This window comes from Triturus cristatus, chromosome 5_2, assembly GCF_964204655.1.
Source record: "Triturus cristatus chromosome 5_2, aTriCri1.1, whole genome shotgun sequence".
NCBI lineage: Eukaryota > Metazoa > Chordata > Amphibia > Caudata > Salamandridae > Triturus > Triturus cristatus.
Window position 1 is genome coordinate 414,277,602 of NC_140588.1, and position 25,745 is coordinate 414,303,346.

The 25,745-nt window shown below is 45.4% G+C and overlaps 1 protein-coding gene across 1 annotated transcript in view; it reads left to right on the forward strand.

Moving 5' to 3' along the window:
• The window catches only part of RALBP1 (ralA binding protein 1), a 250,917-nt gene that overhangs the window by 103,396 nt on the left and 121,776 nt on the right, over positions 1-25,745 (forward strand). The window contains exon 4 of the mRNA XM_085607330.1: positions 10,139-10,488. Within this exon, the coding sequence (XP_085463456.1) occupies positions 10,139-10,488 (350 nt within the window). The remainder of the gene's footprint in view (positions 1-10,138; positions 10,489-25,745) is intronic.

A 25,745-nucleotide genomic window follows, 5' to 3' on the forward strand; every position in this document is an offset into this window, starting at 1 on the left:
ATGCTGCGCAGATTCCGCCGCTGTGCTGGCGGAATCTTGCGCGGGCGGGGTCATGACGGAATGGTTCCGTCATGAGCACAGCTCAACCGTGGGTCATGACGGAACCATTCCGTCATGAGCACCGAAGGGGTTAAAGAAGCAAGGAAGTCTTTCACTAGAGCATGCTATGCTGCAAAGTGGAAAAGGTTTGTTATATATTCTAATAACCTAACAATTGAACTACTAGAAGCCTCTATACAACAAATGTATCTGTTGCATCTGCAACGTGCAGGCCTTGCATACACATCAATAAGATTACACCTTGCAGCAGTAGCTGCATATCTTCAAAACAGATAACTCTTATCTCTCTTCAAAGTGCCAGTAATAAAAAGCCTTTATGGGAGGCCTTAAAAGAGTGATACCACCAAAAATTCCACCTGCACCTGCATGGAACCTTAATATTGTTCTAACGACCTTTTGAACCGCTACACAATTGCCCACTGCATATCCTTTCTTGGAAGGTTACTTTCCTGATTGCTATCACTTCACTGAGATGTGTTAGTGAGATTCATGCATTAACACTAGAAGAACCATTTTTAAACTCCATTGAGACGGAGTAGTTCTTCATACTATCCCAAAGTTTCTTCCAAAAGTAGTTTCTGCTTTTCATATTAACCAATCGGTTGAATTACCTGTGTTCTTTCCTCAACCTGATTCTGTAGCAGAAAGAGCTTTACATACATTGGATGTCAAAAGAGCTTTATTGTATTATATTGCTAGAACAAAAGATTTTCGCAAAACAACTTTTTGTTGCCTTTGCACACCCTCCTAAGTGTTAAACTATCTCTAAATCTGTTATTTCTAGATGGATTGTGAAATGTATTCAAACATGTTATATTAAAGCCAAAAGAACATTTGTCTATACCTCCGGGAGCACATTCTACTCGTAAAACAGGAGCATCTGTGGCCTTTTTCAGGTAACATTCCTATAGCTGACCTTTGTAAAGCTACATGGCCGACACCACACACATTTACTAAACACTATTCTGTGGATGTATTAACACGTCAACAAGCTAATGTAGGACAGGCAGTCCTAAGAATACTTTTCCAAACCACTTCAACACCCACTGGTTAGCCACCGCTTTGGGGGAGTACTACTATACAGTCTATGCAAAGCATGTGATTCTACAGCACACATTCCTCAAACGGATTATGCCACTTACCCTATAAGCATCTGTTTTTGGCATGTAGAACTGTAAATTCACATATGGCCTCCCTCCTTCCCGTACACGTATGGTTGTTGCAGTTATATAATTATTATTCAAACTATACAATCCAATTCAAGCGGTACTGAAGAGGCGCTGACACCGTGGGAAATCCATCAAAAAAATTATTTATTCACACCAAAGCCAAACGCGTTTCGACGGACTTGCCGCCTTGGTCACTGAACACAGGTAAGACATAATTACTGCGCTTAAATACACCTTTGGCTTGTTAACCTATGGCGGTTATTCATAAACATAGAAAGAGTCACTTATTCTGTAACGAGTATTTTTTTGAACAAACAAGTGTATATACAAAGTAATACTGATTGCGTGAACGTTTAACCTTCCATTGTCAAACATAAACCATGAACATTTTAAACATGTGCTTAAATGTTGTTAAATTAACTCGCTGTCCAAGCGATTAAACCCAAGTGGGTAGTAGCTTCCTGTGACTCCAAAATGAAGCTTCATACCGCCTAAAGGAAAAACAAGCTAGTATTCATCTTGGCTGTACCAAAGGTTTAAACCTGTGCTTTAGAAGAGTGAGCAAAAAACACAAAAAGAAGTCTTTCAAAATAAATGAATAAACACACAGTGCAGTGTTGCTTCAATGCTATATGTACTGTGTTGCATTTGTTTAGCTATATTATTGCAGATGTACACTTAGGGCCTCATCCGCGTTAAGTCCATTCGGAATCTTGCTATTGAGTAGCAAAATGTATCTGGATTCGAGTTTGCGCAGAGATAGTAGTCTGTTCCCTCCTCGAATATTTTTAGGGACACTATCTATCACAAAATATGTGAGATCCTCACTTCTACCACTGTGTATGGTGTTTATGTGACGTGCCACAGGGTAGGATGGATCATCACTATTTATTGCACGTAGGTGTTGCAGAATTCGTACGTGTACCTGATGGATGGTGCTGCCCACGTACAATTTATTACAGGTACACTTGAGAACATACACTGCAAATTCTGTTTTGCAAGTGAAATTGCTGCGGATTTCGAAAGGAGTGTGTTTGAAAGGCAAACTTAGGCTGCGGGTGTTAACCCCAAACTTGCACGCCTTGCATTTCGCACATTTATAGAATCCATTCCTTGCTTTGAGCCAATCTGTTTTGGTGTCTAGTCTAGGTGAATTGCAAACTAGCTCCTGCCTCATTGATTTTGCTCGTCTAAATGTAATTTGCGGTGGTTTGCTACATATCTCTCCTATTGTTGGATCACTTCTTACCGCTTGCCAATGTTTCGTCAGTATTCTGCGTATATTTTTGTGATAGATGTTATAGCCAGTGATAAGTCTAGGTGGTGTGCTAGCTGGAGGGTCGCCTGGTGGTATGGAAATAGTTTTGTCTCTTTTAAGTAGCTTCGATCTTTCCACTGTGGCACATTTGTTTTCTGCTTTATAGAGGATCTCTGGTTTGTATCCCCTATTGTTTAGCCTATCAAAGAGTTCTTCTTTAGCTTGATTAAAACTGATCGAAGAACTGCAGTTTCTTTTCATCCGCAGACATTCCCCATAGGGGATACTTTCAATCAATTTGCTGGGATGGAAACTGCTGGCATGTAGGATAGAATTCCCTGAGGTGCTCTTTCTATAAGATCTTGATTCTATGTTGCCATCTTGTATAAACAGTTCCAAATCTAAAAAATGAATTGACTCTTTGCTGGCAGTACAAGTGAATTTTAAATTCAACTGGTTATTGTTAAGATCTTCGGAAAACTTTAAGGCAGTTTGTTCTGTGCCTTCCCACAGGATAAAGATGTCATCTATATACCTTGTGTACAATTTCACATTCTCCTGTATTTGTAATGGGTACTCAACCATGAGTACTTGCTCCTCCCACCAGCCCATATGCAAATTAGCATAGCTGGGGGCGAAGCAAGTACCCATGGCCGTACCTTGAATTTGTTGGTAGTGTAGCCTGTCATACAAAAAAACATTGTTATGTAGACACCATTTCGCCATGTCCAATAACATGGCTGTGTGTTGGTACAACTCTAATGGCCTTTTGTTAAGAAAGAATTTCATAGCATTTAGACCATCATCATGCTTAATGCTTGTATACAGACTCTGTACATCAAGTGTCAAAAATATACAACTGTCATTCCATTGCTGATTTGCTATTTTTGTCAAAAAGTCCCCAGTATCTCCAATGTAGGAAGGTAAGCTCCGAACGAAGGGTTGGAGAAAATAATCAATATATCTGCTAGTGTTTTCGAAGAGACCCCCTATGGCTGAAATAATAGGTCTTCCCGGGGGGGCACATAGGGTTTTTGTGAATCTTAGGAATAAGATATAGTTGTGGGGTTACTGGATAATCATTTTTGAGAAAATCCATCTCTTCTTTAGATAATAGTCCCATTCCCTTCCATTCATACAGGGCTCTGTGGAAACGTTCTTTCACCCCTGTAGAGTATGTGGAGCTGATGCGGCTGTAGCAGTTAGCATCCTGTAGTTGTGCCATTGCCTCCTTATGGTACATATCTGTGGGCCATAGGACAATGTTGCCGCCCTTGTCGGACCATCTGACCATTGTCATTTCTCGATTTAATTTTTCTGATTAGTGTGTTATACTCAAAAGATCTGTTATTATAGTTCGTAGTAAAGTTCTTGTTACTAATTAAAGCTAACTCTTTGAGATCTTTGATGACATTGTCCGAAAATATGTCAATGCCATCCCTGGGTATAACTGGGGAAAAGATGGATTTGGGTCTGAAGGGGCTTTGTGACCGTTGGAAGATGTTAACGTCTGAGCTAATTGCTGCATCAGCAGGAGATATCTGGCTCATTTCTTGGTGTAGTTCTTGTAAATTCTGTAAGAGAGGCATATCTGCTACTTGTAGATCACTAGCAGTGGCATTTAAATTGTCTGTTGATGTCGTGATGTTTGACTTTTTGTTGACATTGTAGAAATATTTACATAGTTTCAGTTTTCGAATATATTGGAACAAGTCTATTCTGGTTTGAGTATAGTCGAAATTGGTGACTGAACAAAAGGAAAGTCCCAATGATAAAATATTTTTCTCTTTGTCTGATAGCTCCATCTGAGACAAATTGATTACTGTGTTGTCTACATTTTCTGCAGGTTTTAATTTCGTTTGTTCTTTCTGTATGGTTGTTTGCCTGCCTTTTGCTGCACGTTTCCCCCACCTCCTGTTTTTCCTGCTCCTTCTTTTTGTTGAGCTGATTTTTGTTCTGGTTTCGACGTTCTGGGTCTCAGGCTCATGACCCTTTCTAGTCGTAAAAAACCAAACTCTTGGATAGGTGTGGGTGCGCTGCAGCTCGGTTCTTGCGGTGTTGCCCCCTCTAGATCTGATTCTAGTTCTGAGCTCAGTTCCGACTCACTTGGATCGCTCATTCTCGGAATCTGCCCCGCCGATGATGACAATTGCTGTCTCCTAATGTTGTCGAACTTCTTGGAAAACGTGTTTATTATTATTATTCAAACTATACAAGCATGGACATCTCGGTACTACACTTATATACTCCGTTCTCACCGTCTTGCGGGAAAACAGTCTAACACCTTACCTTATGAATGTAAAAGACTTCTACGAAGAAAAACAACTGTCAAACATCCGGATCCAACACTAGATGGCAGAAGTATGAAAAGCATGTGAATCTACAGCTCTACATGCCAAGAACAGACGCTTACAGGGTAAGTAACATAAGCCATATACATCATAACTCCTCAATGAATTGTTGAGGTGCTTGAAACAATCTTCCAGATCTTATTGAAATGTGGTTGAGGAGACGTAGGAGAGGCATCCGCGGCAGGTTCCAGTGACATAGACACAGGTGCTGTCTGTTGGCTCTCCTGACTCTCAGTTGGAAGGGTCTCACTCTGACCATCTGGAGTCAACGAACCTCCAGGCGGGAGTTGAGAAGAAGAATCTTTTGTGATGGACTGCTCAATACAATGCGCAGTCCCAATGTTTCCTTTACTAGTCACAATCCTCAGTGGCTCAGCATCAAAGCGAGCTTCAGACGTGCGTTTCCGTTTCTGCCGGACAATGACTTGGTCTTCGCTTTTGAGCACGGCGGCGTCTATCCGCATAGGTCTTCATTTTGAGTTTGTGAGACGTAATCAGTAGTGCGAAGTTTAAAAATGTTAGCAGTGTTCCATTGTGGCAATTTGGTTCCCATGGCTATCCCAAACATCAAGGTGACAGGGCTTTCACCTGTGGCAAAATGGGGATTTGACCTGTATGCACGAAGAGTAGATTGATGAACTGACTTAAGTTCGAGCCTTTCCAGTGCAGCACGCTGAACGGTCTACTTGTGGGTGCTCATAAATTGCTCAACAACACCATTCGCCTGTGGCCAGAAAGGTGTGCTTTTCTGATGCTTGACATTTAGGTGAGTGAGAAAGTCTTTAAATTCTCGACTATTGAAAGGTGGGCCATTGTCGTATTTCAAAATCAAAGGGTCACCCCATGTTGCAAAAATATTTTTTAATCTCTCAATTACTCGGTCACGAGTAGTTGACAGATCTTACATGAGGGTAATACAAGAGTCTCCATCGACAAATAATAGTAGATGCCGTCCATGCTCAAGGGGTCCAAAAAAATCAAGTGCAATCCTCTCACATCCATACTTTGGAAGATCAGACATGTTTAACAGATGCAGGATTGTTTTGGATGATAAGCAGTTGCACAAATGGCATGCCCTTAATTCCGTTTCAACTTTTTAGGTCGAGCCTGTAACAGTGCGCATGCGCTGTTCTGGCGAAGACTTAATGTAAGGGCTTTCGAAAATTAACCTAAGAATCGCACACGCTCGTGCGTGTGCTTTTTGTTTTGGCCCACGCTATTGGCCTTTGTGTGCATCTTTTTAACAAAGACAGCATGCAATTGGCCAAAGGCGAGCGCATTGCTCCGCCCATGGCCTATTGGTGGCGGTTACCCACACGGCCGCCATGTGGTTTCAATTATTGTGTGTCTTGTGTGAGAGCTTAATCATATCCTTTTGTGTGACCCCAAAAACCAGTATGTCATCACTCTAATTGAAAGCATTTGTGACTGGCTGTATTATGCGATGAATGACATTGTGAAATAATTTTGCAGTTGATAACACTCCGAAACGTAGTTTTTTATATCTAAATTAACCAACATAAGTCAAAAAGGTAGTAATGTACCTGCAATTTTCTTCCAGTTCGAGTTGGTGATACCTTTTATTCAAATCAAGACGGGAAAATATTTTGGCTCCATTCAGCTGTGCAATCATGTCAGCAATACGTGGACCCTGGATGTCTTCCTCTTTCAATTGCCTTCTTGACATGGCGCATATCAACGCATATGTGCACGGCTCCTCCACTATCCTTAGGCACTGCCACTATGGGTGACACCCATGGCGTCGGACCAGTGCATCGTCCAACTATGTCATGCTTTAATAGTGTCTCACGTTCTTTCTCAACAGCCTCTTGTAAATGAAATGCAATTCGACTATGTCGTTGAGCAACAGGACAGATGTCCTCATTAATGTGAAGTTGCATTTTCATTGTCTTAAGCCTTCCTAGTTCATGAAACAATGATGGAAACTGCTTCACTATCTCATGATAGGCTCTGACATTGTAGTTTACAGAAATCAGCCCCATGTCAGCAACCGCGCTGAAATGGAGTAAACATGCACTCGTTGAAGTGCTTTGCAGGACATGAATTGGTGCTTGTACTTCCATCTTTTTATGCTCCACAGTTGCTATGAACTAACTTTGACTTTGCAGTGGCATCAAAGCAGCCCATGTACACACTTTGGTTTTCGATGCGGTTACACGGGGCACTGGAGACAGTTAATGGTACTTTTCCACTGGCAGAATGTTTATCGACGCACCACTGTGCATGATAAAAGGTATGGAGCACCCATTCATCTTCACTGTGATTTTGGGACAGTTTCCAAATGCATTTTGAAATTTCACTTGTAGATCTCGCTTCAACCAGTATTCTTCCTTACAAGAAGATAATCCTACATGTGCATGATGTTCAGTGGTCAGCATTGAAATTGCACATCCATCTTCCTGACTGTCGCTTGGCAATGATGGTGACGAACCTTTAGATGAGGATCAACATCGTTCAGTTTCTACTCGCCTCAACTGGTGTTGCTGTTTGGCCTTGTGGGTGTGGTGAGAACGTCTCTGCAACTTTCTGGCATCCATTTTGTTTTCTCGACATGACACACTTGATCTTTCCTTTGCAACCCGTTACAAAAGGGTTCTCTTTCCTGCAGCCTTGGCATATCTGTCCAGTGGCGGGATATTTACCTTCATGTGGAAAGGAAAATCCACATCAAAAACACAACTTCATTTTCTTTAGAGACATTACTTTGTGTCCTTCTTCCTTGTGTTTCAGCTTACTTTTCACACTCCGTGCGGATTAATTTTTGGGCTGTTCGGGCTTCTATGTTAGCGTCTTGTCTTTTGGCTCTTTCTTCCATCTAACAGCCATGAGTACTCACTCTAAACTGGGTGTCTCAGCGTTCGTCGTCTGAAGGAATCTGAGAGACAACCATCTGCTATTCTGAGGCGCATGCCCTCTTCATCATTGAACTCTCAATTAAGTCTTTCTATAAACTTATTTATGGTTTTACTGTCTTTCTGTATTTCTTGACTGAAAATGCCCCTTTCTTAATCGACATTTGGCATTGGTGTTTAATACCTCTTTGATTTGACGATACATCACTTCATCACTGCGTGGTATTTTCTTTATCACTTCTTTTGCTCCTTCACCTGCCAAATGCTTTAGCTATTTAATGATCTTTTTGTCATTTGCTTCTTCCAGCGCATCAATGGAATCATTGAAAGTTTCTATCCAGGCAGTCCATCGGTCACTAATATTCAGCTCTTTGCTAGTATTGAATGGTGGCGGTGTTTTCAGGAATGTGGCAGCATCATAACCCGTGGAACTTTCTGTTGTCGAGGAAGGAGTCCGCTCCGGCAGCGCCTGCTGCACACGAGGTCCGGCACCTTCATTTATCACTAGCTGTGTGCTAACATTTCGGTTGGCGCGCCCGCTCTCTGGTTGTGAGGCGCTGTCTTCTTCTTTGGGGGTGAGTAGTGGCTTTGTTTCTTGCACGGGATCTTCACCACTCTCACCTCTTTGCATTGTACATGGTTTCCACTGCCTTTAGCGTTTAGCGGTTCTTTGTATCAGACATGTTTCCACATTTAGTACTTCCTTGCACTTGGCAATCGCAACCTTTGGCGCTTCCCTATAGCTGGTTATCGCTACCTTTGGTATTGTCGTGCTGTATGAATGACGGTTCAGAGTTAGGCTGTGGCTCCATATCTTGTCTCTACTTTAGCAGCAAATTTCTAGCCAATGACAGACCAACTTTCTGTAAGGCCTTCACTTTCTGCACAGCACTAGCTTGAGTGGTGCTTTGACTCCACAGATGCCAACCGTCTATTTTTCACCTCAACTGAGGCAGACGTGGCACGCTCAAGCAGTTTGCTGGGCTATGTCAAACTCTCCAGAGTAGCACCTCTGTTCTTCGGGTTGCGGGTTTATGTAATCCCCTATCTAGTTACCAGTTGTAACATCCGCCCCAGCATAATATGCTGGGGAGGTAGCTACATGTGCATTGTACATGTAAATGATCACACCATACATGGAGCTTGGTATTACACGTCTTTTTTGTTCAGAGTCTAACCCTTAACTGAACGTACAACAGCATGAATTTTCTTAAGCACACCCAATCACTTGCATCACTGTTCTACGGAGTCTGTCAGGGACCAAAGGGGTCCCACTATCTCTACAAACACAACACAACACTACAGCAAGCAAGCAGTGGGCAGCCCAATATGTGTTGATTTGATGTGGTATTGTATGGAAATACATGTCTTTGTGCCAGGTTTTGCATACATTGTCTCATTAAAATCAGTTCTACCGTATTGCAATTGCTTGTTCATGTTGGGTGTCTGGATAGTTGTGTGTTTTTTGAAGAAGAGGAATAGACCTCTCTTTCTGATCAACATAATTTGAAACTGGTTACCTTCTCACTTTTATGAGTGTAAATATGATTTCACAGACCTTTTCTCTTCCATTGCTAAGAGTAAGGTTTTGTGGTATTCTCATGTCACGAAGGAACTGAAAATGTTATATTCTCATTCCGATAAAACTTTAAGAGATGGCTTCTTGTTGCGGACAGTTAATTATCTTGTTCAGTTAATTATATTCTGAATGGTTGGGTCCTGTATTTGTTTTGAATTTCACTGTAGTGAGGAATTATGACGGGTATGTTATGTACTGACTTGAAGAAGCTCGAATTTGCATATACTGTCTGCCTAGTAGAACAGTGATTTTTCTCTTTGTTTTTTTCTCTAAATGTGTACAAATGGTCCAATGATAATGAAATGTATGGGGGGGAGTAAGTGATAATTAAATATGTCTGGTAGAGAAATTTAAGTGCCCTCCTTCAAATTTTTCTGTGGAAATGTGATTGGAGATTCTCCTGTTTCTGATGTAGTTTCTATATGCAGATGGTATGTTGGTGAGGTCTGTTTCTGGTTTGTTGCAACTACATTAGTCCTGCACTAAATAGACTTTTTAGTTTTGCGTGGAATACAACTCCCACACTTCTTTTAGCTCATAGTTTCCGTCGTACTAATGGTGAGCAAAGTTTAAAACATTGACCCAAAAGGGGGCTTTTTAAAATAATCTGTCTGTTTTCATTCTTGTGCTTAAATCTCCTGTAAAATATTGCAGGATACTAATGATAAATCACTGTTTGTTTACTGTGCCCGAGCCTTTAGTATTGATTAATTGCCTTTGTAAGGAAGGTGGGGATGAGAATTGGAAGGTGTCTTTGGTGGCCAGTGCATACTTATATGACCAAAAATAGGCTCTTTTGAATACTTTCTACTGCTTAATTCATACAATGGTCAAACTTTCATTTCAAGGTATAAAATCTAAGGTGGATGAGTTGAAAGCAAGCTATGACCGAGAAGAGTCCCCAAACCTCGATGACTATGAACCCAACACGGTGGCGAGTTTGCTGAAGCAGTACTTGCGGGAGCTGCCCGAGAACGTGCTGACCAAAGAGCTGATGCCGCGCTTCGAGGAGGCTTGTGGGAAAAGCACCGACAGCGAGAGGGTTCAGGAGTGCCAACGCCTACTGAAGGACTTACCAGAGTGCAATTACTATCTTGTGTCCTGGCTCATTGTGCACATGGACCACGTAATCGCAAAAGAACTGGAAACCAAAATGAACATCCAGAATATTTCCATCGTGCTGAGCCCCACAGTTCAGGTACGTTATTTTGCTGTTGTGTGGTGTGTGTCTTGGAGAGGTCAAGACAGGTTTTCAACACATATTTTACAGTTCACCTGTACAGTCATTTAGTTATATCTTCCTGGAGAGAAACCACAGGGGTCCTGCTCAATGACAAGTGGCATTCCGTTAACTGGAAACATGACTGATTAAAATGGAAAATTTAGGTCTTGGAAGCACGCAAGAAAGCTGTGGCACTTGCTGTAAAGGATATGTTGCTTTTAAATGATTTTCCATTTAGCAATAATTCAGTCTTTAGTGGCACATTTTGAAGGCAAATCTGAGCTCAACAGTGGGGTCATGCTTTCTGAAAGGCATGTTTGATACCTTTCCTGATACTCATTTAAATTAGGGAGAGAGGTGCCTTGTACGAATGAGACACTGGAGAAGAAATTACAGCGACCATTTAATACTTTGGATGTTGAGTTGGACACCTGTAGTTATATGCTCTGCTCTGCTGTGTCAGTTCTGAAAATTAAGGAGACCATCATACAACCTTTTGTACGCTAATTAACATAATGAATGTTTCTCAAACACATCTCAATCCGCAATGTCTCGAGTAATTAAAGGTGATGGAAGTTGAGGTTCACTTGCTATGGTGGGTTTGGGACAGTAGATGAAGGTAGCCCCTTACATTTGGAATTTCATAACTTAACAAACTGACATTTTAGTTTTTATGGCAAAGCCACTTTAAATGCATAAAACAATCTTACTCACTTGAATTTTTTTTTATAACTAATTTTTTATTGTTTTTATTGTTGCATACAGACTTGTATACTATAACTTTTTCTGACAGCAACCACCCCCTGCCCCTAGCCCTTCCACATTGCCATATTCCCAGCCACCGAACTGCACCACCCTCCATCATCAGACCAAAATACTCCCACCACTTGCCCCATATACTAACATGCTTCTTGGGGCACCCTCTAAGTAAGCAGGTTCCTCCTGTTGCGAACACTAGTTAATTTCCTTTCTCCACTAGGCGGAGGAGGATTGGGGGCTCTGCCAACCTCACCAATGTGCGTTCCCCGCTTGTGCCCACCAGGTAATCTGGTAAGCCTAGCAGTGCCACTGTAGGGGCCAATACGATGTGTCTGTCCAGCACTCTGCTAAAGGATTTTGATATCCAGCCCCAGGATTGATCGCTGTTAGGGCAGAGTCATGTCATATGAAACAAGTCTTCATCTGGGTGGTTTCACTGAAAGCATTTGGGATCAGGAAGCTTGCCAGCACGCCACAAGTGTCGGAATGTGAGGTAAGTCATGTGTAGGTAGCGCAACTGAATTAGCCGGATCCTAGTGGATATTGCAGTTTTGCGTGGGGCCAGATACAATTCCCTCCTGTCAACATCATTCACAGGTTCTAACCATCCCTCCAGTTTTTGTTTCAGGGATGCGAATCTCTCAGGCGCATTGTTTGAGCGATGGTACAGCTTAGATCAGGGGTCTCTAACCTTTTTGGTTAATCATCCCAAACTACTAAGATTAGTGTTGCGAGGATGATCACGTCAGACAAGTTTACATTAGTGGCCCCACATGCAAGAAGGCCAGCAGTAATCACCTCAGGGCTGCAGGCAGGTTTGCCAACACTGATTTTTTTGTTTTTTTTGTTAAAGTATTTTATTGAGTTTTTCAACCGTCTTATCAATAACTCACAGTTACATACAGTAGCATCTTATATGAGGCCCAGTCAGCAATGCACATATCAGGAGACGCAAGTTCTTCAACTTCAACTTTTACTACCCTAAATCCCCCCCCCCCTCCCTCTCTACCCCCCCCTCTCTGTCAGCGAGCCTGCTCAAACCCCTGTTAAATTTAGCCATTAAGCATCCCGAGGTCTAAAACAAACTAGCACAAAGCAATGGAAAAGACATCAGCAATGATCGCAGAGGGCCTGAGGCTCCATGTCCCCTGCCATGTACACTTCCTGTTCCGACCCTGACCCTTCCAGCACTCCTCTATACATTGTGCAGACACAGACCCCTCCCAAGTATACTCAAGTGGCCTCATCCGGTGCAGTCTCCCCAGCAGTCCCAGAGGGCCCCTCCCCGGATCCCACAATCCGGTCAACGTCTAAGGGATCCCTGTCCGCCTCATCCAACTCCTCCAAAGAGCGGAGCCCCTCCACCAACGCTCCCCACGCCCTTGCCGCATCCAGCGCCTTGTCATTATCCGCCCGCCGGGCCAGCTGCAGCCGAAGCGTCCCTTCGCTCCCCGCCCAAGACCAGAAACTCGCCTTCCACCTCCGAAAGCTCGGCCCAGCCTGTGCCTTCCAGTGCATGGTAAGCTCCCTCTTTGCCATTATCAACCCCAAGTCATAGAATTTGCTCGTAATTTTAGTACTGGGAGTGTGCGGAAACCAAAGCAGGAGGCAAGTTCCCATCTCCACGTCCAGCTCACGCTCAGTCACTCGATTCAGACACGCCACCACATCCGTCCAATAAGAGCCCAATCCCAGACAAGACCAAAACATATGACCGAAATCAGCCCCTTCCGCTCTGCACCGAGGGCATGAGGAGTGGGAACCTCCAAGGTAGTGCAAAATTTTTACCGCCGTAGTTAAGTAAGCCCTGTGAAGAGTGAAGAATTGAACCAATTGAAATCTAGCGTTGCGTGTGCCCTTCCAGGCCTGTCGCAGCAGCTGCGTCTCAGGGATGGGCCTACCAAGATCTCCCTCCCATTTACCCCACAAGGCATCCAAAGGTATAAGCTTCTCTGTAGACAATCGCCTATAGAGACGGGCAATGGCCTTGAACGTACCCGCCGCCATAGTGACGTATTGGCACCCCAAAGAGGTCGGGGGCTCCGATAAGCCCATCTTCCATTGCTTCTGAATCCCCAACACCAAGGCGGCGTGTAGAAGATAATCCCCCCTCGGTAAATCATAAGCCTGCTGTAAATCCTGAAAGGGCAACAAGGCACCATCCCTGTATAAGTCCCCAATCATTTGAACGCCACATTCTTCCCAGCCAGCCAGCGCCGACCAGTCCCCACCATGCGGGAGGGCCGTGCACATGCCCAGAGGAATTTACGGGGCATATGGAACCGCGAAACCTGCCCGTCTCTGACTGCGAGTCCAGCATAGCTGGAGGGTGCACTCCTCGAGGGTAAGCTGGTCCAACCTGAGCCGCTGCCGAAGCACAATAAAGGACAACACGTGACGAGGGATGACCCTACCCTGAGGGCCGTCAGGGCCTCTAAACTCACGCGCCACGGCTTGTTTAAGTCATTGCAGCTGTGCCGCCAAGTAGTACCACTCAAAATCTGGGGCTGCCAACCCCCCCTCCTCTCTTGGTCTCATCAGAGTGGCCAATGCCACCCGCCGCCTGTCATCAGTGTCCTAAGCGTCCTGAAGAAGGGGGCCGGGATCCACAACGGCAAAGTACGGAAAAAGTAGAGCAACCGCGGCAGCGCAATCATCTTCAGCAACGCTACCCGCCCGGCTACCGAGAGAGGGAGAGTGCGCCAGAACGCCATACTACCCTTGAGCCCCCTCAGCGCTCCGCCCACGTTCCCATCAAAAAGGTCGGCGGAAGCGTGAAATATTCGGACCCCCAGATACGGCAGGCAGGCAGCCTCCCATCTCAGGTCTGCCAGCGTCAAGGGCACCGGAACACCCGGGGACAAAGGAAACAGGCAGGTCTTAGCCCAATTCACCTGCAACCCTGACAAAGCACCAAACTCCCGGAGCAGGGTTCTGGCGCCCCGCAGGGAATCCCCCGCATCAGCCAGATACAATAGGAGATCATCTGCATACAGGGATATGTGATGTAGCTCCCCACGCAGCGAAACACCGTCAAATAACCGCCCCTGCCGGGCATGCGCCGCAAGAGGTTCGATTGCCAGCGCAAACAAAAGTGGGGATAGAGAACAGCCCTGACGAGTGCCTCTCCCCACCTGGCAAGCTGCTGAGATAGTACGTCCCGTGCGAACCCTAGCTGTGGCTGATGCTTACCACAAGCTGGTCCATCGCACAAAATCCTCCCCCAGGCCAAACCCCCTCAACACCCTGAACAGGTACGGCCACTCCACACTGTCGAATGCCTTCTCGATATCCACCGACAGTACTACGGCATCGGATGCACCCTCCCCTCTCTCCCCCATGATCTGCACCAATCGCCGAATGCACGTCGCAGTGCTCCTGGGAATGAAACCCGATTGATCCGGGTGGACCAGGGTGCGCATGTGACCCAGGAGTCGCGTGGCCAGGATCTTACTAAGGATCTTATAGTCAACCGAGAGCATGGAAAGCGGCCGATACGCCGTCCTGGCGGTGGGGGTGCCCCCCCTCTTCAGGAGCGGCACTATAATCGCCTCTCTCATAGTGAGCAGCAGCCTACTCAGTTCCCACGCCTCACTGTACACCGACTGTAACCGCGGCGCCAGGATATCCAAATACGCAGCATAAAATTCCACCGGAAGGCCGTCCGCCCCTGGAGTCTTCCTCCGGCCCATATGTTTCACCGCTGTCCTAATTTCCCTGAGGGAGATAGCTGCCCCCAGTGCCGTGCCCTGATCCAGGTCCAGGTGCGGCAACCCCGCCGCCTCCAGATAAGCGTCCAGACCCTCGGGCAGATCCCTCAACCTACTCTGATACAGCATCGTATAATAGCCCAGGAATTGGTCATTAATCTCCTTTTGAGAATGGACCATATCCCCCTCTGGAGTAGACAGTGATACTATAGGGGTTCCCCGAACTGCCGGGTTAGACAACCAGGCCAGTAACGACCCTTCTTTGTCCCGTTCAGCATGGGCCCGCACCATATACTCTTTATAATCGTAGCTGCGAAGCCGCTCAACCTGAGTAGCCACCTCCTCCCGCGCTGCCAACACCTCTCCTTAAGTGCCCCCAGTCACGTGACCATCGAGGTCCGCCTGGCGGAGCCTGCCCTCAGCCCGATCAATATCCTGCAGCAAAGCCCTGCGCATCCCGACGACGGACGAAATGCAGATGCCTCTCACCACCGCCTTAAGCGCATCCCATTCTTGAGCTCTACTCGTCGCTGTCCCTGAATTATCTGAGAAGTAACGTTCTACACCCTCCCCTAGCTCCATCTTGAATACGGGATCCTCTAGCGTCATCGGATTCAACGGCCACGCCGGAATCGCTTGCCGTTGCTGGGACCAAAGTATCGTTAACAGACAGGGATTGTGGTCCGAGAGTGTCCTTGCCAGATACTCGCTACAGCGCGTGAGCTCCAGTGCTCCCGGGGTACACAAAAAGCCATCAAGCCGGACATGCAGGTCATGCGGCACCGAGTAGAAAGAGTAGTCCCTGTCTAACGGTTGCTGAACCCGCCAGACATCCACCAGGTCCCAAGCCTCCTGCCAGTCCCATCTCGCCTTAGCCACTCTACGGACCACCAATTGAGCCAGCGGTGGGTGGGAGCGATCCAGCTCCACGAGGTTTACCAACACTGATGTAAATCAGATACATTTTGGAAATCTATTTTTCTCCAAACATAAGCTTAAGAGTTCTGAAAATACACACATTTTTATCCTGAATACACCTTTTTAAAGTTTCGAAATACTTTTATTAAATCAACCAAAGCAAAATGTTCTGATTTAGTGGGCTGAGCTACACACAGGTGAGCTACTTCCAGGTAGCTGGAGAGCTACTAGTAGCTCCCGAGCTATTCTTTGAAGAAGCCTGGTTTAAGTACACCACACCATCAGCTGAGCCTCCAGCGGACTATACTCAGCAGATCCAAGAGTTCCGATCGATAAGATGCCAGCTGCATGTCGGACTTGTAAATCTGTATGAAATTGAGTATATGCGAGCTTGAAATGCATCTGAAAGTCTTCAAACTTTTTTTAAATGGAATGTGTGTATGTATATACACTGGGGAAAACTAAGTTTAAAGTAGAGCTATTATACACAAGTTTTCTAATAATAAAAACCTACTGTTTTAAAAACAAAAACACCTGAAAATCACTAGTTCTATGTAAATTACCTAAATGTAACTTGCACCGCCGTGGTGCACTGCTTATGAGTTTACATATTTCTTCACTGATGACTTGGAAAAGGTTGTATGATGGGCTCCTTAATTTTCAGAACTGCTGCGCAAGATATACTTAAGTATAACTGGTGAATATAATATTTTCTAGCTACTGTGAAGGAAAGTTTCAATTCTATTAAGGACTCAGAGGCAAGGATTATGCTCATCTCTTCCTTTAATTACCGCTCAGCAGCCTTAACAACATATTAAATACAAATTACTACGAATCCCATGAGACTTTGTAATGAGGAGAAAAAAACAACCATAGAGGCAGTCTCATATAAACAACATCAAGGAACAGCACTTCCTCTTTCCTTGGGCGAAATACGCATCATCCCGCTTTTCTATCAATAGTCTTGCTTCTGATCCGACCCTGTGAAACAACAAAAGTACTCTGTGTCAGACCTAATGGGCATAATTTATGACCAAATTCAACAATTTCTGGACAGTAACAACACAAGTTAAAAAGAAGTCAAGTTATACATTGATAGCCAACCCATCAATTATCAAGACATTTGTTACTCATGGTAAGTCTTACTGATAATTCTCTGAAACCTGATATACTTACCCAACGTATAGACTCCTGTAAATCCTGGGAGGGTAAGGAAGACTATGACCAAACTCAGGGGAGATTAATCCTTGCCTTTGCGTCCTTAATAGAATTGAAACTTTCCTTCACGGTAGATAGGAAATGTAATATTCTATGTCAGGACCGGAGGCTCAGATTATGCTAGTTCAAAGCTGATCAACAACCAGAGAAGCCATGCCACGATAGGCTTGAAGTAGAAAGCCTTAAAGGTGGAGTCTGAGGACCAATCTGCTGCTCTGAGGATGACCTAAGGAGAACTCTTTCAAAGCTATAGCCCCCTTGGTGGAAGGAGCTCCGACACACCAGGAGGGCGATATTCGTACGCCCTGAGACATCGGACCACGCATAATTTAGGGTGACCCGTAAAAGACAGATAATGGACTACTCTGGTGTTAGACTTTGTTCTTTGAGCAATTGTAAATGACACCCCTCTGGTGTGAACATACACAAAAAGATTTCCAGGGCTCGTACTTCTGACTCACGTTTACACAAGATAAGACAAAGAAGGACCGCTAGCTTACCTTTGAGTTCCTTCTGTGAAAAGTAAGAATTATCCTGCATAGATTGCACTATTCTTAGTACTACATTAACTACCCATGAAGATAAAAAAAGCCGGATACACCTCAACAGTCTACAGACCAATGGATGTTCTCCTAATGGAACCTCATGTATGGGTATTTGCCCCGCCAAAATTGCCGACCTACTTGCATTGATAGACTGCTTAGCCAACCCTTAGTCCCTTATCTGTCAGAATTAGTCGACAATGTGCACTATATTTGTCCCCATGGGATCCAAACCCTGTCGCAAACACCAGTGCGACCACCGATGACATGCAGATCTATATCGTTTGACCACGCTTTCCTAATGGAGGAAGCACTCGCCGAAAAGCCTGGGGTTTCCCAGCATCCCCTGTAATCTTCCACCCCATAAGATTGAGTGTTCCCTTCTGAAACAGAGGGTGCAAGCCGCTGCTCGAGTTTGTCAGCAGATGGGGTGATCAAGGGAAGCTGGATAGGAAAATCCATAAAAAGTTCCTGAAGAACTGAAAACCAAACTTGAGATTTCCAACGTGGCGTCAAAAAGATCACTAACGCAGTCTGCTGCCTGACAAATGCTGTGAGTCTGAGTATCATGGAAAATGGGGAAAACGCATATCCCGGAAACAGGCTTCAGTCTTGCAGAAAGGCACCTGTTACTTCCGTAAGCGGATCTGACACCACCTGAAAAACCGAGGACTCTAGTAGTTGAGGTACAACGCAAGCTGGTCCACCTGACATGGGCCCCATTGAGCCATCAGACTCAGAAAAACCAAGAGATCCAGATCCAGACACTGTAGTCCTGAAGGTGTCTGGATTGCCATTCCGCCGTCTGATTGAGACTCCCTGGCAGGTATTCCGCTGTGACAGATATGTTGTGAGTCAGGCAATCATTCCAGAAATCTTTGGCCAAATCTGCCAATATCTTGGATCTCGTGGCCCCCAACTAATTGAAATATCTCACTGCAGAGATAATGTCCATCTTCAGCAAAATGGTGCAGGACACCCTGTTGGCCGCAGGCTCCGAATCGCAAAGGATCAGGCCAAGAGTTCCAAGCAATTGATGTGGAGAGACTCCTTGTATCCTGACCAATGACCGCCTGTGGTGATATGCCTGTAAAGGGATCCCAACAGAGTCAGTTGGCATCCGACTTGATCACCAGATCTGTGGCTGAGAAATGGCTCTCCCATTCCAAGCTAGCATATGTTTGAGCCACCAAAGGAGTTCCATGGTAGCTTCCGAGGAAAGGGAAATCTCCTGCGTATATGTCGGTCCCAGATGTGTGTGTTGTCTTCAGGCGCTATAGAGCCCAGTAATGCAACGGGCCTGGAAAGATTGTTGGAATCGAGTATGACAGAAGTTCCACAATCCGAGCCAGATAGTGTAGGGAAAAGGTTTCTTTCGCCAACGTACGACGCAGTTCCCTGCGAATCAAATATATCTCCTGTTGGGATAACCGCAGGCATTGCCGCATGCTATCGACTTCGAACCCTAGGAACGTCATGCGTTGTGCCAGCACATATTCTGACTTCAGATCGCTCAAGATGAAACCTAATTCCTGCAACATGGATTGAGTCATTTGGAGTTGAGTAACTTTGAGACAAATGCCCTGTGCTCGGATCCATTTCATGGCTGGTTTCAGCAGCTTGGTGAAGCACCAAGGCGCTGAACACCGAACGACAGACAGGTGAATTCGTAAATGTGTCAGTCGCACTGAAACTGTAGAAACAGTCTGTAGGGAGGGAAATATTGGTATTGTCAGTTAGGTGTCCTTTAAATGTAGCTGTACCATCCAGTCGTCTGGCAGTAAAACATCCTGTAAAAGGTGCACGCACTCCATTTTGAAGTTGCATACACCACCCGTTGATTGAAACCTCGCAGGTTGATCACCGGTCTGAACCCTTTGTCTTTCTTTTCGACTAGAAAGATGTTGATGAGAAACCCTTTGGGGTGAAGGTTCACGCGAGCCATGGCCCCTTTTCATATAAGGTCTGGCACTTCCCTTTCCACCACTTGTATTCCCTTCTGTGAGAAAACTATAAGACGGGTCGTGAAAGTTGAAGTGGTGTCCTGTGGAACTCTATGTAAAATCGGGTTTCAGTTTGTAGTACCCATGCATCCCATGTAATGGACGCCCATTGGTGGCTGAACCATCACAGTCATCCTCCCCCCCCCCCCCCCCCCATCCCCGACCCCCCCTCCCCTTGGTTTAAAAAAAACAAAAGGGATATTCCGTTATGGGGGATTCACCTGATGCGTTGCTGGCTCCGTGAAGTTGCCTTTTCCGCCGCGTCCTCTGTCACGGCCTCGTGAGGGATAGAACCCTCCATGCTTTTTCTGGTCCTGCCATTGCATGGAACGCTTTGTCTGGGGCCTGTGAGGTTGGAGTTTAATGAACAGCCGGAGGAGCGCCCCCTACCTCTTCCGCCCCCCCCCCCGCCCCCCCCCCACAAAGTTGTTGGCTGAATACTTTCTTAATAGATTGCTATGTTTTACCTAGGGAGGAGAAGGTGTTAACAAAACAGGACAGTTATTTTATGAATGGCTCTCCAAAGAGGCCCCCTTTTGCCACTGGACCAGCCTCCGTGGTGGCTAACTCTCCCTGTCTGGGCTCAACCTTAATCAACAAGGAACGTCAATGCTCAGTATATAATGCACCATTGGCATATCCAAGAAAAGAGAGGGCTCTTTCTGCCCAACCCGAGAGAATCACAGGGTCAATCATGTAGCCTGCCTTCCTGGTATCCTCCGCCATATCCAGAATTCGGTAAGAGGCCCCAGGACGTCCAGGACTTTATCCTGGCAAGACCGCCAAGAGCGGTCCAAACCTTTCTTAGGGTCTTTGATACATTTTGGGATGAATGTTGCCATACTGGCATCAATCTCTGGGGTATGAGCCACTTTATCTGCATGGGATGGGTGGGGCATTCTGCCTTTAGGTGGCCGCGCACCTCCTGATCCATAGGCTTCCTAATGTGGCTGGCCACGTAAGACGCCACAGCAGGCACCCATATCCCCCCAGAGTGGGGGTGGTATATGTTTTCAGGGTTGAGCATACCTGAGATATCTGGGGAGTCGTGGCTCTGAGGAGTATTCAGCCAGGGTTTCTTGGCGCCACCTTCCGGTTGCCTGGGTCATTATCCAAGTTCCCATTTGGGTCTTTGACATTCCCGGTATTGTCCTCCGCTCCTTTCTGGGGGCAGGCATCGTTCTCAGGGGTATTGCACAGCTGGGAATCCTCTTGTGCGTCCTCATCCAGGTGCTGCTTGAGAAAGACCTGGCGCAGCTTCTCTAAGGCATCTTGAGAGGTAGCGGTCTTAGGGACACTGGCACATGCCTTGGCTTTGCCTTTGCCCTCAGAGGACCATTTTGCGTCCGAACTGGTTTCTCTCCAGTCTTCCTCTGAAATTGGTACCACGGTTCACCTGACTGTGAGCTCTATAATGCGAGGGTTCTAGAGCAGAGGAGACCGCCCTCTCCAGGGATGAATCTATGGCTTCCATCAATTCCACATGGAAGGGGAGCAGCGAATGCTCCTCATCAAAGGGTTCCCAATCATCAAACTCACCTGCCATGTTCAGGTAGGAAACGGATCACAATTATATTGAGCCCCAGACACTGAATGGGAGTACAATTGAATGAAACACGGCTTGTTTGTTGAATGGATCAAGGCCTATTTGTTGTCTCTCGTAAAACTGGGCACTGCACACACTAAAAAACGTGTCCGCTGGTTAATCACATACTGGAGCTAATGCCAGGAAAAGCAACCCTAACTGCTGACAGTACAGGAAAAACAACTGCATTGCCTCAGACACACGCTGAAATGAACACCGCATCTGAAGTGCCTTGCCCCCTATCAGGAACCGGGGTGCACCACATGAGCTCTCCTGCACAATTGAAAAGTTCAGAGCGCTGCTAGAGGGAGACCACCCCTGATATCAGCCAGGCGTGTCTCCTTATAGCTAATGCACTGTGATTACGGCTGTACGGAGGAGGAGGTCGACCGCACCAGCCGCCTGTTTATCGATCCGGAGCTCCTGCAAGCGGCTCACAAGCAAGCACAGTCGAACCCAAAGTGTATAAAACCAAAGCCATTTAAATAAGCATTATAATACAAGGCCAGCTAAGTAAGCTTACAAGAATAGGTAAAAAAATATCTAGAAAAGGTACATATCATGCTGCTGAGCAGCGAAGAAAGAGGAAGTGCTTTTCCTTGATGTTTTTATGTGGGACTGCCTCTAAGGTTGTTTTTTTCTCATCATTACAAAGACACATGGGATTTGTAGTCTTTAGTATGTAATATATTGTTAAGGCTGCTGAGCGATAAATAAAGGAAGAGATGAGCATAGCCTGAGCCTCTGGTCCCGACACAGAATTTCCCTAATTTTATGGTTTTTAAACTGTGTTTTGTTCAGTGAGTTTCTAAGGTTTTTTTAACATAAGTTAAAATCCTTCTACCTTCCTCCTGTATGATTCCACATTAACATTTGCTTTGTCAATGAATTTCTATGCTTTTTTTAAACAAAATAATATCTTATTATGATAAGTTTGTGACCAACTCCTCTGCTGTGCGCAGTGAGGGGTTGCTCCCTTGCCAAGCACGGCCTTCGGCTAAAGACCCATGTCAGACTTTAAAAAACATAAAATAAAATTGAATATACATTTTTGATCTCAAGTACCAGTCTGGGAGAGTGTGGCAGATGGACGAGGGGTAACACACAGACTCCTGTGAAAGGCCTGTGGGACCCTGGCGAATCCAAAGAATTTCTGTTTACCCTAGGTGGAGGGGCGTTTAGGGGCTAGGGGATCAGGGTTTTTTTGTGTTGAGTTTGAGGACTCTGGGACCGAATTCTAAAATGGCAACATTTTTCTTCATGTTGCAGCCGCAAGCAGTCATAGTGCTGTCCTACGGGTACCTCTTATAACTGATCAATCGGATTGCCCTTTTTGTCATTTTGTTGCTACTTGAGGCCCCAACAGACGGATATCTATACATTTTATTTATTTATTTTATTTATTTATTTTGAGAGTTTTGTACAGCGCGAACCAGACCCTTGCGGGTATCGGAGCGCTCTACAGGTTAGAGTCTTAGTTACAGAGGCACAAGGTAAATAGCATAGAGATTACAGATAGACAGTACAAGTATAATAATTCTATCGTTGACACACGGTATAGAATACAAAACAAAAACATTCAATGAGATTCAAGCATAATATAGATAATTATCTAGGGTCTCTAGCTGGGCAGAGGACATTGTAAAGTTCCGAGTAGAGGATACATTGGGTCGCAGAGTAACAGTAGTCCCTGTTCAAGTGAGTTTAGCCATGAGAAGTGCCCTCACTTCTTTTTTGAAAGATGCAGTAGAGGGATTAAGTCTGGTTTCTGGGGGTAGAGCATTCCAAATTCTGGGCGCCATCCCTGAAAAGGGTTGGTTGTATGTTTTCTTCTTGTTGAATCTTTGCTGTTTCAATAGAAGGTTGATAGAACTTCTTGAGGATCTGACACCACAAGAGGGCACCAGTTTCTGTGCCAGATAACTGGGTGTATTGTGATGAATGGCTTTATGGGCCATACAAGCTATTTTCAGATGAATTCTGGCTTCAAAGGGTAGCCAATTAAGGGATTTTAGGTCAGGGAATATATGGGAGCTTCTTTTGGAGCCAGTGATAAGTCTCACTGCGGTGTTGATTGAGGCTCTCAGAGGGGCTGTTGCAGCTCTGGGTAGGCCACAGAGAGCAACACTTCCGTAATCCACTCTTGGGATGACTAGTGCTTGTGCTGCCAGCTTGAAGTCCTTTTCCGGCAGGAAGGGTTTCAGTTTTCTCAAAGTATTTATCTGAAAGTTTGCTCCCTTTGTTACGTTGCTGATGTGTTTTTGCATATTGAGCTGACTGTCCAGTGATATTCCAAACGATTTTGCTGAATCAACGATGAGAGGTTGACAATTGAGTGCGGTAAGGTGTTTGATCCAGTCTTGCAATATGGGTACTTGGGCGGGGGGAGCCATGAGGAGGAATTCGGTTTTAAGGGCATTCAGTTTTAGATGATTTTCTGCCAGCTATGTTTGAGTTTTCCAGAGGGTGGTGTTGAGCGACTTGATGTCTTCAAGGCTGTGGATCTTGAGATATAGTTGTGTGTCGTCCACGTACATGTGATATTGCACGTTAGACGAGTAGAGAATTTCAGTGAGGGGTTCCATGAAAAGATTGAACAGAACCTCTTAAACCTTAAATTCTCTAAAACGGCCAAACATAATCACATCAAAAAGAGACACACTTTCTGGATAAATAACTAGCTTTCTGCTAAATTTGGTGCAATTGTTTTTCAATCGTTTTATCTGTATTGTTCTAATAATTTTTGCAATGGAAAATACTTGTGGTCCACGCTTGACGTATGATTCTGAAACGCTCCAGGAAGGACCCGAGGTGGATGAACCTCTTTTTGTTTTGTTTTATTAAGACCGTTTCGAGGAGATTCCTCAAATTGGGGGGGGGTGTTCGTGTGTGTGTTCCACCAAACAGATGCCTGCTATGAAGGAAGCCTCTCGAGAAGGTAGGTATTCAGCCACTTTTATTTAGGAGGAAAACAGCGTAGGGGAGACAGGAGTAGCAACATAGTAGAGTCCTGTCTGACGCATTTCATGCGAAAAGCACTTCTTCAAAGGCACCGGACTTTAGCAGGAAATGGCATGACGATTTACAGCACCACCTTTCAAATACTGAATCCCCACCCAGATGGGCGTGGCCACCCCAGTGGCCTGATGGTACTTGTGGTGCCTGTCTTACTCTCGTGAGTTGTTGTGGCATGTCCTCATTGTTCAAATCAAACGCCCAAGTGGGTTGTGCAGCAGGCATCTGTTTGGTGGAATGTTGTGCGGCTTGCCTGAGCCGCGAAGCCCGTGGCTGTTTCCAACCGTCCAGCAGAGACACCAACCGACATCTCTGCAAATGGGAGACGATGCCGGTTTACAGGGGAACTATTCAAGCAGCGTGGATGTGAACGCTGCCGCACAACCCACTTGGGTGTTTGATTTGAACAATGAGGACATGCCACGACAACTCACGAGAGTAAGACCGATGAACTGGTCAGGCAGATTTGCGTACGCTTTTCCGCCTCTCCCACTCATTCCATGAGTGGTGTGCAAACTACAACACTACTCCCTCACTCTCATCCTAGTAGCTCCAACTTGGGCCAGACAACCATGGTAAACCACACTGCTGGAACTATCTGTAGTACCACACCAAAAATTACAACTCTCTCCACGCCTCCTAACCCAGAACCATGGAGAGATCAGGCACCCGGACCCAGCTCATCTCAACCTTGCGATCTGGCTCCTGAAATCTTAGAATTTGGTTACCTAAATCTTCCCCCTGACTGTATGAACGTCATTAAAGGAGCTAGACAACCTACCATCAGAGCTTGCTCCGCAGCCAAGTGAAAACGTTTTGTGATCTATTGTCACAACAATAACTTCAATCCCCTAGATGTGTCCATTCAACACATCATAGGCTATTTACTACACCTACAAAGATGCAATCTAGCCTACACATCTATTAGACTGCAGCCATAGCAGCTTATCTACAAAACAGGCAACATCTATCTCTCTTTAGAGTACCTGCCATAAAAGCCTTCATGGAAGGCCTCAAAAGAATAATTCCCCCAAGAGTGCCACCCTCACCGGTGTGGAACCTAAACATCGTTCTCACCAGACTAATGGGGCCTCCCTTTGAACCTCTACACAAATGTGAACTTCAATTCCTAACATGGAAAACTGCTTTTCTTGTAGCCATCACTTCTCTCAGAAGGGTCAGCGAGATACAAGCACTCATTCAAGAACCTTTTCTGCAAATGCACCATAACAAGGTGGTTCTCCGTACTAATCCGAAATTCCTCCCTAAAGTCATTCCTCCTTTTCACCTAAACCAATCTGTGGAACTACCCGTATTCTTCTCGCAACCACAAACCGTTGCAGAAAGAGCTCTCCATACATTAGATGTCAAACAAGCCTTACTCTTCTACATCGAGAGAACACAACCCTTTCGTAAGACAAAACAACTGTTCGTTTCATTCTCACCACCACATAAAGGCAACCCCATCTCCAAATCTGGGATA